Source organism: Fonsecaea monophora (genome assembly GCF_001642475.1).
Source record: "Fonsecaea monophora strain CBS 269.37 chromosome Unknown Scaff188, whole genome shotgun sequence".
Lineage (NCBI taxonomy): Eukaryota > Fungi > Ascomycota > Eurotiomycetes > Chaetothyriales > Herpotrichiellaceae > Fonsecaea > Fonsecaea monophora.
This window is the reverse complement of record NW_019174119.1, coordinates 22,262-33,015: the sequence shown is the minus strand read 5'-3', so window position 1 is coordinate 33,015 and position 10,754 is coordinate 22,262. Positions and strand designations below refer to the sequence as shown.

Sequence of the window (10,754 nt, the reverse complement as noted above, 5' to 3'; positions counted from 1 at the left end):
GTCGAGTTCATTCGCCGAATCGAAATTGGACAGTACAACCTCGCCAGCAGCTTCACAGTCATGGAAGGCAAAGATGTAGACCTGCTACTAGGGCTTGACATGCTCAAGCGGCATCAGATGTGCATCGATCTGAAGAAAAACTGTCTCCGCATTGAAAACGACGAGATTCCTTTCTTACCAGAAAGCGAAATCCCGAAGATGATGGAAGATGTGTTGGAGAGTGAGCCCAAAATTGAAGGCCCTGGTGGCAGCACAGTTGGCGCAAAGACCGGAACTGTCATGCCAGGAGCATCGGCGGGGTCAGTTCAACCAGGGTCAGGGACCGGTCAGGCAAGCGCCAGCACTGCGAATCAACCGTCATTATCAGGCTCTCCCTCTACAGCTGTTTCATCTCAACCTGAGCCAGGTTCCGGCAACTTTGGAGAATCGCGACCAATCACCGCAGAATCAATAGCACAGGTAACCGAGCTGGGATTTACAAGAGAGGAGGCGATCGCTGCGCTGAGACAGACTGGTGGTAATGTCGAACTCGCCATTGGATTGTTGCTGTGAATCATTTTCTCGGACAATGAGCACGGCGTTATTTGGCTGAGCATGGTCTTCTCCGAACGAACCATGTGCAGAAGGCGTCAGTCCGGTCCGATCAACCTGCGGGCATTTGATAGCTCACGTTCTTGATGATTAGATGCAGGACAGCATGGGGAATGCTGGGGCCAAAAGGATTTGAGAGAATTTGATAACAAAAGACCAATGTAGACAAAGCAATTCTCTCGAAAATCATCGAGCTCTTCCATCTGACCTCTATCGCAGTGCCAGGTAGCAGGTCCTGTGAAGCGATTAATGAATCTCTCGTGCTTCGTGTCATCGGCGTTTATCACATGAGGCTCCGTGTCGCGCCAAGGCCAGGGACGTTGAATCCGAACTGCGCCCTCAGCCTCTAGAGACCCTGAGAACAACAACTGGTGAACAACTGCACCTTTCTCGCCTCCATTCCCTCGAATCGTACGCCAATACACACGACCGAACTGAGACTTGCGCAACGAGCCATCACTCTCCTCGGAGCGAGAGCATCTGGAGTCGGTCCAGACTGTCAAGTCAAAGACCGAGATGAATCGACAAGGTGGGTTTCCCGCTCCCTCGCCCTCCAAACTGCGTTCACTTTTATTCTCAATGGAGGGCGGGAAACGAGGACCATCTATAGAATGGAATTCTCCGTCAGAATGAGGACTACGGATGATGAATGGGCTGAAAGAGGGGGCGGTTAGCACACTCAGCTCGGGATGAAGTGTTACCTGGCACGAGCTCAACGGTCAAAAAAATACCCAAAAGTTGGACTATCAGCCAAAGCTACGATGGATTTCCGGCAAGACCGTGCCAATTTTGGTGCATGTTGGGACCAACGATGAATGAATGCATATGCTGCGTTTGAGTGAAGCAATCTCTCCGCGGAGTCAAGAGGCACAGTCAGGCCATAGCCGCAATCGTGGAGAGATTCACCAAGCCCACACAATGGCATCAGTCCTATGCTACGGCTTTCCTTGAAATATGTGCATGGACAGCATGGTTATCGATGCAGACGTTCACTCCGCGCCGCATCATCAACAACTGCTTGTGGACGTCTGAACGCCTGTTTAGCAGCGCGGCAGCCACACAGCTCTCTTTCTCTCCGGAAGCTCAGATCCGGGTTTCTGCCTCCTTTACAGTTGAGAATGAATCAGCAGGGACACGATCACCAGGTCACGTGGACCACTGATGTCCAAGTGGACCATTCTCTAAATAGCTCGTTAACATTGCTGTTTTCTGTACCTTGCATTGGCCCACGTGCTAACTAATCTTCTCTAGGACAAGGACGACAAATTCCTACAGTGAACAACATGAATCAACACACACAAGGCCGGGCCGCTAGCAGCGGCAGGATGGTTGGGGGTAAGCCTGGTATGTCCGTTGACAAATCTCAAGGATAAGACCTAACGCAACGCAAGCAACTTGGGGGCAAAGTGGGCTTCCCGCACCCTCGCAACAAGCTCGAGACGCTGTAGCACCCGACAGCTGGGCACAAGCTATGAACTCGAGGGCCAATACTCAGCTTGATCTATCCGCATCTTCCTTTCCCAGCCTCAACAACAGCAGCCTGCAATCACAGGGTCACAGTGTGGGGTCCAGTGCCTGGCAGACTGGGCCACCTCAGAACGAACAGGCGCAAAGACAGCAAATGCAAGCCTCGCGAACTCACATTTCTTCTCGACAGCAACCGGTGAATGCCAGTCGAGACGGCTTCTATCCTACTGATACCTACTCAAGGAATGCTCCAATGGAGTTCTCGGATTCTTCCCAGCCCGTACGACGAACAAGTCAAGCCCCAAGTGGACCTCCTGGATTTACGCAGCGACAACCAACTCAACAGGGGGACAGCACGCCTGGTGACCCCAGCAGAGTTACTTCGCCGTCCGGGCAGACACAAATTTGTATGGTGGCCGCTCTAGTGTGAGAGCGCGGATTGCTGACGGATAAGTTTTAGCTCGGTCACCCATATCCCAGAGTATCAATGCGGCCATAGGCCATGAGAGATTCTTAGGACAAGATGCACGGACGCAATTACAGGATTCACCGTCCCAGTCGTTAGGATTGCAACCGCGGGATATGTTCGCAGATCGGGAAATTGGTACTAGATCCGACCACGAGTCCATCTTCGCAGGAATGAGTGAAAAAGACAAGTTCGGGATGAAAGGTTACGTTGCAGAACAGGACAATGCCAGTCCAGCAGCAAGAAGTTTGATGCGGGGAGTGGACCTGTCAACGCTCGGCATCAACATGGGCTCGCAAGAACCCTTGCTATCGTCTTATCCAGGACCGTGGGCCGAACCCAATGCGACACCGTTGCGGCCATTGGACTCGGAGTACACCATTCCCGACTGCTACACGGTTAAAAAAGTAGCACCACTGTCGACTCGGATTACTGGCTTTGTGGACGAAACGCTATTCTTCATCTTCTACACCATGCCTCGGGATTACATACAAATGCTGGTGGCTCAAGAGTTAGTCGCGCGCAAGTGGCGGTACCACATGCGGGAGAAGCAATGGCTCACCAGGGATGACGCGTCACCTAGTCCAGTATTACTGGACGACAAAGTGAGCGAGCAAGGCTACTACATCTGGTGGGATACCAAACTCTGGAAGAAGGTCCGACGCATTTACACGTTGAGATATGAGGACCTAGAAGAACAACCGAGCATGGGCAACCGGCCAATCCATGCAGGCGTCATGGGCGCCATGTCAGGGAACATCAACGGAGGAATGGGTGTTGGCAATTTCAATGCCGTGCCTAGCCTGGAGAGAATGGCCGCCACTGGGCGAGGATTCTAAGCCATCACTCTCGGGAGGTCGATGACCAAGGACTGAATATGTTGCATGCTGCAGGGATCCAAGCCCTGCAAACAACGTCTCCGCCGCCTTATCGGAGTCAGCGCACTTTTGCTGCTGCACGCGCCGAGACTAAGTTGTACTTGATACAGATGTCAATACACAGTACTGCATCTTGCATTTGATTCTTGATATCACGTGCCACCAAAGTCACATATCCCCGCGTTTCCGGTCGCTCCTGCCCCACCTGTTAACAACAAGGAGCGGCGTGACTGGCTCTGACTGCGTCGTCGACCTCGATTGTTATGACTGTTTCATTTTTCTTCATCCTGCCACTACTATACAATTGTCTCTCTATCCCTTCGATCTGGCGACATTCTTTTCCTCGTTGATATCTGCTAACGTGTAATTGTCCTTCACTTTTATGGCCATTCTTTCTATACATACTCATTAGACCTATGTCGCACAAGGTTTCGCGTTTCTATTTCGTTCTGCGGATTAAGGCGGAGGGATGAAGGCATATCCGTCCTAGTTCTCTCTTCTGATCATACGATCGAAAAAGTGCCCCCTTCACTCTGCTCAAGTTTGTCTTTAATTTAGGCATTTCTTGAACGCTGAAATCGACTTGACTCACACGGCTACTGAGTCCCATTTACTGCTCCTCGGCGTCCAGATTCGCTACCATTATGGCACTTCTTTCCTGGCTCTCACCTTTCATCAGTAAGCCTGATGCCAGCGATAGCACGCGTTTTCAAACGACGACCAGTCTAGATACGAAGCCCATCGAGGATATGGACTTTGATACCCTCGCAGACAAGGTGGAAGCATTGCGAGCTCAGCTCGAATATGCCAATGAACTTTGTGCGCAAGCAAACCTTCAATTTGACAAATATCGCATAGAACTATACGAGCTCCGCGACTCGCTGGATTCTGCGCGGGCAAGAGGCGACGAAGCGCGGCGCTTGCTGGTGGAGGAGCAAGAAAAGCGCGTAGCCTTTCAGGCACAAGCGAAGAGCCTGCAAACCAGCCTGAGAAACGAGTCTGTCCTTGCTGGTCAGCTGCAGGCAAGACTCAATACTGAGACGACGTCGTTGAAGGCCATGACTAAACATGCACGGAGGCTTGAGGAGAGGTTGGTTGATATGCAGTTGGATCTAGAATACCTGAGATGCACCACAAACACCGAGCCAGTCAAGGACCCTTTGGTCACCCTCGCGCAAGATTCCCCTCTACCAGCGCAACCATTTGTTGTCGTGCTAGTTGACGGTGACGCCTACTCTGTGAGTATTTATCCGTGTCATCTTGTACTGTGCGATTCGCTAATCTAGGAAATCTCAAACAGTGGGCTCGCGATATCTGCAGTCAGGGTACTGGACAAGGAGGCACTTCAACAACCGCTTGTGCTGATGCGACTGGCCCAGGTGCCATAGCTGCCACGAGGATCCGTAATGAAGTCATCAAGTACATTCTGAATCAGAATGGAACTATTCCGATAACATCCAAGGTTGTCACTCGCGTTTTCATCAACTTTGGGGGTGGCGTCAGACAGCCCCGGCCTCGAAAGAGCCATACAGGTGTAGCCGTAGCCGATTTTGCGGTCCAGTTCACCGAGAAAATCCCTCTGTTCGATTTCTTCGATGCAGGAAGGGGAAAAGAGAGGGCAGATGACAAAATCAGAGGTATACCTACCATCAAGACCGAAAGTTCATCGCGACTAATCGTCCACGGCTCTAGAAAACTTCCACCTCTATCTCTCGACGCCGAACTGTCACGCAATCTTTGTCGCTGCCTGCCTTGACAATGGATTTGCCCGGATGCTTGAACAGTATAGTGATCATCCGGTCGCCCGTCAAAAGATCGTCTTAGTCTCGCCTGGCTACGTCGCAAACGAGATACAGAAATTGGCCCTGGAAGTGGTTGAGTGGCCCAGCGTCTTTGCTGTACGGTCCATGCCAGCCAGTGCATTTGTTAAGCACAAGAAAGGAACGCAGAAACTGCAAAGCCAGAAAGCCCGCACGCAGCGCAGTGTGTCTACACCGTCAATATTTTCCGATGAGACGCGGTCGAGGCTCACGTCGAGATTGTTGGACTTGGTCCCTGTGTGGAGTCCTAACGTGGGAATGAGTAAAACCTCGAATAGTGTTGGCCTGAGGGTGCAGCAAGTGACAGGGGCTGGTGTCGTTGAGCATCTCGACCTCGCACAGATAAGTGAGGCTGTCGAAGACATCGACTGAGGATTGTTCAGAATAATGGCAGCGTTATCGGTAGGAACTCGGATGAGGGCACCTTGTATTACACCGCACAAGGGGCGGATTTATTTGTTGACCGGACATGAGCGCTCTTACTTTCAAAGGTGGTTCTTCTGCTTCTATCTCGAATATACTATATACATCGTATGTTGTTTGGAAATCAATCGTTGAGCAAGCAGAGTCAAGTCAGGGTCAGCACTGCCATATTGAATGCCAGCATCATTCACGTCTACAGCGTCCAGGATCATGCAGTTATCATTCTTCATCTGTTCACTCCCTCTCTTCTTTGTCTCAAGTTCTGCCGTATCCTCTGGTTGTGATCTCCATGATCCAGCCAACCCGTGCTATATCGCTGGAGGAGGGGGCAACGACCTAGGCGCCGACCCTGTCCCCTTCTCGGTTCGGGCGTACTGGATGCGCCGGGCGATGGCAGCTCTAGCAGACATCAACGACGGCAGTCCTTGTCCGTTTGCGGCCTTTGGCTCTGTCATCGTGAACCACACTGCGTCCGGCAAGGGCACGGGTGGTGCGGGAGCCAGCGAGATCGACCACCTGGGCGAGGAGGTGTGTATTGGCGCGAATTCGCTCGTGAGGGATGGGAACCCGACGTTGCATGGTGAGTGCCCGAGTGGGATCTGTACTTTGTCTCTCAGTGGTTATGGGGCTGTGGCTCTCCTCTGTCGAGGAGGCGGAGGCGGAGGGCGGGTTTTTGTTAAGTCCAATCTGTTTTGTCTTCTTGTTCTCTGTCTATCCACTACTTTAAGATCTCCAGACGTTTCACAGAGCGAGGGCGGTGAAGAAGAAAGCGAAGTGGAGGTGCCATGAAAAAAAAGGGCGATATGAAATACAAGGGATAGTCGCTAACGAAGCACGCACATCAAAAGGCGAGATTGCGGCCATCAACAACTGCAGCCGGATCCTGACCGACCCGGATGGCCCGTACAAGCTCTCAGGACCCGACGCCATCAAAGCACTGGGTGATTTGAGCCTGTATACCACGGCGGAGGCATGTCCTATGGTAAGAAACTAAGCAAGCAAGCAAGCAAGCAAGCAAGCAAAGCAGTCCTTCCAGATCCCCCCCACCCCGTCACATCCCTGCTTCCGTCTCCTCTCTCTCTGAATTGCACGATCCTTTCTTGTGAGAGGGGTCATCTTTACTTTTGCTTTGCGATAAGGCTCCTCTTCTGACCTGTGGCGGGGGACCTGGAGTTAATCCCTCGGGCGCGTTTGGAATAGTGCTCGTCCGCCATCCTCTACGGCGGGTTCCGCGAATACGTCTTCTCCACGTCGATCCCGACGCTGCGTTCGCACGGCTGGCCTCAGATCATCATTCGGTCGAGGGAGATTTTCTCCCGCAGCGTCGGCAGGCTGGCGGCGCACCGCACGCGCATTATCGGGGATGTGCTGGCGAACGAGACAGAGGCGCTGTTCACGTGGCAGTATAAGGATGGGCCTTGTCCCGGCGGCTGTGAGAAGGACGGCGCGGGCGGTGGGTGTGTGAAATCAACGGCGGTGAATGATGATGGCACAGGGAAGGATGAATTGTAAATTTGCCAGGGACGCGGGCGCAGAGTGGTTTGACGGCGGCCACGGTCACGGCGTGCATGGCAATAGTCCAGTCCTGGGCCGATGAAGAAATAGGAAACCCATGCCACATGCCTCGTTTCGGGAGGAAGAGTGTCTTCAATAGCCCTGAATTGAGAAGGATCCGTTTTTATGACAATGCACCAGTCCCGAGTCATCCATTCATAAGGTCTATCAAAGCAAGTGTGAGAGCGTCGTGGCCCATCAAAAACACCCCTGGATTCAGTCTTTGCTCCCGTACTTTTCCCGGTAGGCCTTCATTAGCTCGAGCTGTTCCTGTCCGGCTCCTTCGACCTTGCCACTTTGAATAGCTTCGAGCAAGTCTTCGAACGTGAGCACCGCCCTCACAGGCACTCCTAACTCGTCCTCGGCAACCTTCATCGCACTTCTCGGCTCTGCATCGGAGACACGTTCTTGTCTGGTCAAAAGCAGGACCACCCCAACCACAACACCGCCCTGAGCTTTGATGATGGAAATGGCTTCTCGCAGGGCTGTGCCAGCTGTCATGACATCGTCGACAATGATCACTCGCTTGCCCTTGAGCGGTGCTCCAGCGACGATGCCCCCTTCTCCATGATCTTTTGCTTCCTTTCTGTTGTATGCGTATGAGACCTCCGCAAAATTCTTCCCAGCAAAGAATAGTTCGCGAGTGACGATCGCGCTCATTGGGATCCCCTTGTACGCTGGCCCAAAGACCACATCAAAGTGCGGGGCAAATGAGCCATCGGCTTCCGCACCAGCCTCTTCGGTACCAAGCGGGAGGGAAAAGGGAGGCGAGGTCAGCACTGAAGCAAACCCACGTGCAAGTGCATCGAGGAGGGACGAAGTGTGCAAAAGGGAAGAGTTGAAGAAGTATGGTGATATGCGACCAGATTTGAGGGTGTAGGTGCCAAAGGAGAGCGCAGAGGCCTTCAACAGCAGAGTGAGGAGGGCGTCCTTGTAGGATGTATCCGTCGCCATCGTTACGGCGACAGCGTGAGAGAAGTCGTCTGCTTCAGGAGGGGTTTGACGAGGATTTGAGCGTATCTTGACTGATGTATGAGTAGTCTGGCGGGCGGTCCAGCACAAGCGAGATCTGCGTTTGGCGCTTTGCAGAAACGGTGCCTGCCAAGAGCAAACTTTTTCATCCCTCCACGCCAAAACAGTTTTTCGGCGTGGCGCGAAAGGATTCCGGAGTGCGTAAGTGGATACGAGATGAAGTTGGCGTTGGTATTGGTGTGGGTGTGGATATGGGTGTGGGCGTGGGCGTTGCGGTGAGCTGCGAAAAGTCTACGAAGAGTGAGTTCATTACTGACTTTAGGCCCTTTCACCTCTCAACTCCCCTCACTTTTTTTTTACTATATTCAATCTAATCGACGGACTCGTGCCTTTTTGTTGAAGATCCGACCCTCAATGCCGCGAGAGCTGGCCGATAGGTGGGCTCGCAACCGTTATTTCGGTTGAGTTGGACTTCGGGTTGGAGGAGGACATCATCGTCCCACACCGTGACCACGCACTCGGTCACACAGGAGCAGAGAGGATACTCTGAACAAACGCTCTTTCCACACTGTCTGATTCTCCCCGTTCTCTTACTTCAGTCGCTTTTCTTACAACTTTTCCCTCGTTTTACCTCTCCTCGCTCGAACCTCCGACATGCATGTCTCCAAGAAACTCGAGCTGGCTCACCAGCAGAAGAAGCCGACCTTTTCCTTCGAGTTCTTCCCTCCTAAGACGGCACAGGGCGTTCAGAACCTGTACGACCGCATGGACCGTATGCACAATCTGGGTCCGACATTCATCGACATCACCTGGGGTGCAGGTGGGAGGCATTCCCAGTTGACCTCGGAGATGGTCAATGCCACTCAGAATTACTATGGATTAGAGACTTGCATGCATTTGACCTGCACGGACATGGAACGACATCAGGTCGACGAGGCTCTCCGCCGGGCGTACAAGACGGGCTGTACAAATATCCTGGCACTCCGTGGTGACCCGCCCAGAGACCAAGAAAAGTGGGAGGCGAAAGATGGTGGTTTCCGCTACGCAAAAGATTTGGTCAAATACATCAAGGCGAGATACGGTGACCATTTTGATATCGGCGTTGCTGGCTACCCGGAAGGCTGTGACGACCAAAGGGATGTCGATCTGCTGATCGACCATCTCAAGGAAAAGGTTGACGCTGGGGCTAGTTTCGTCATAACACAAATGTTCTACGATGTCGACATTTTTCTCAACTGGGTGAAGAAGTGTCGGGATCGTGGAATCACCGTGCCTATACTTCCTGGCATCATGCCTGTTCAGACCTACGCTGCGTTTGTGAGACGAGCCAATTGGACGAAATGCCACGTTCCTCCTGAGTGGTTCGAGGCTTTGGAACCGGTCAAGAATGACGACGCTGCTGTTAGAGCTATTGGAAAAGATCTGGTCGCTGACATGTGCCGGAAAATCCTGGAATTTGGTATCCAACACCTTCACTTTTACACCATGAATTTGGCGCAAGCCACACGCATGGTGTTGGAAGACTTGTCCCTGACGCCTGAAACTTCCGGAACGCGGCTGGAGAAACCACTACCCTGGCGGCAGTCTCTAGGATTCAATCGTCGGGACGAGACGGTCAGGCCAATCTTCTGGAGAAATCGCAATGCATCATACATCAGCAGGACCGCAGACTGGGACGAGTTTCCCAATGGTCGTTGGGGCGACAGTAGATCTCCTGCTTTCGGGGAGTTGGATGCCTACGGTGTTGGACTCAAGGGCACAAACGAAGCCAACATCAAGCTATGGGGAAAACCAAGATCTCTCCGCGACGTTACAAGTCTTTTTGTACGCTTTCTGCAAGGTGACTTGGAACGACTACCATGGAGTGAAGGTGCCATCTCTTCCGAGGCAGACATCATCAAGGATGATCTGCTACAGTTAAACACGCGTGGATTTTTGACCATTAATTCTCAGCCAGCAGTTGATGGTGCGTCGTCTACGCATCCAATTTACGGATGGGGTCCTGCAGGTGGCTGGGTGTACCAGAAAGCATACTTGGAACTACTTGTCTTCCCTTCCATGTTCAAGACGGTGATGGATCGACTAAATGCCGACAAGAATCTAACCTACTACGCAGTGAACCGGAAAGGCGAGTTGTACACAAACACAAAAGACGAAGGTCCAAACGCCGTCACCTGGGGTATCTTCCCGAACCGTGAGATTGTCCAGCCAACTATCGTGGAAACAGTCTCGTTTCTAGCGTGGAAAGACGAGGCCTTCCGGCTCGGACAAGACTGGGCCAAATGCTATCCCGCAGGATCCGGAAGCAGAAAGCTGATCGAGAAGATCATAGACGAATGCTACCTCGTCAACATTGTGAACAACGATTTCCACCAAAACAAGGAGATCTTCAAGGTGTTTGAGGGTCTGGAGACCAAGGATCTCGACTTGGTCATCGAAGACACTGTACCCAGTTCTGTCGAGAACGGGACTAAGGACGTACCGAACGGCGATGCATCACTCGGTGATGTCGAGAAAGGCCTTGCGAACGGGGAGCAACCCAAAGCTCCCTCCAAGGCCGGTGCAGACGTGCTCTCCAACTGA

The 10,754-nt window shown here is 52.4% G+C and overlaps 5 protein-coding genes across 5 annotated transcripts; 4 read left to right on the top strand and 1 right to left on the bottom strand.

Moving 5' to 3' along the window:
* Positions 1–2,062: 2,062 nt before the first annotated feature.
* Positions 2,063–3,363, top strand: AYO21_11836 (hypothetical protein; the record flags this gene model as incomplete). Its single annotated transcript, XM_022661718.1, has 2 exons — positions 2,063–2,465; positions 2,519–3,363. The coding sequence occupies 2 exons, from the start codon at positions 2,063–2,065 to the stop codon at positions 3,361–3,363; spliced, it is 1,248 nt and encodes a 415-aa protein (XP_022505982.1).
* Positions 3,364–4,046: 683 nt separating this feature from the next.
* AYO21_11835 (hypothetical protein) lies at positions 4,047–5,594 on the top strand (the record flags this gene model as incomplete). The annotated part of the gene is made up of 3 exons (XM_022661717.1): positions 4,047–4,640; positions 4,703–5,039; positions 5,095–5,594. 3 exons carry the CDS (start codon positions 4,047–4,049, stop codon positions 5,592–5,594), a joined length of 1,431 nt encoding a protein of 476 aa, XP_022505981.1.
* Positions 5,595–5,855: 261 nt separating this feature from the next.
* Positions 5,856–7,242, top strand: AYO21_11834 (hypothetical protein; the record flags this gene model as incomplete). The annotated part of the gene is made up of 4 exons (XM_022661716.1): positions 5,856–6,225; positions 6,467–6,627; positions 6,846–7,102; positions 7,167–7,242. 4 exons carry the CDS (start codon positions 5,856–5,858, stop codon positions 7,240–7,242), a joined length of 864 nt encoding a protein of 287 aa, XP_022505980.1.
* A 173-nt stretch (positions 7,243–7,415) lies between these two features.
* Positions 7,416–8,153, bottom strand: AYO21_11833 (hypothetical protein; the record flags this gene model as incomplete). Its single annotated transcript, XM_022661715.1, has 1 exon — positions 7,416–8,153. The coding sequence occupies one exon, from the start codon at positions 8,151–8,153 to the stop codon at positions 7,416–7,418; it is 738 nt and encodes a 245-aa protein (XP_022505979.1).
* A 672-nt stretch (positions 8,154–8,825) lies between these two features.
* Positions 8,826–10,754, top strand: AYO21_11832 (methylenetetrahydrofolate reductase; the record flags this gene model as incomplete). Its single annotated transcript, XM_022661714.1, has 1 exon — positions 8,826–10,754. One exon carries the CDS (start codon positions 8,826–8,828, stop codon positions 10,752–10,754), a length of 1,929 nt encoding a protein of 642 aa, XP_022505978.1.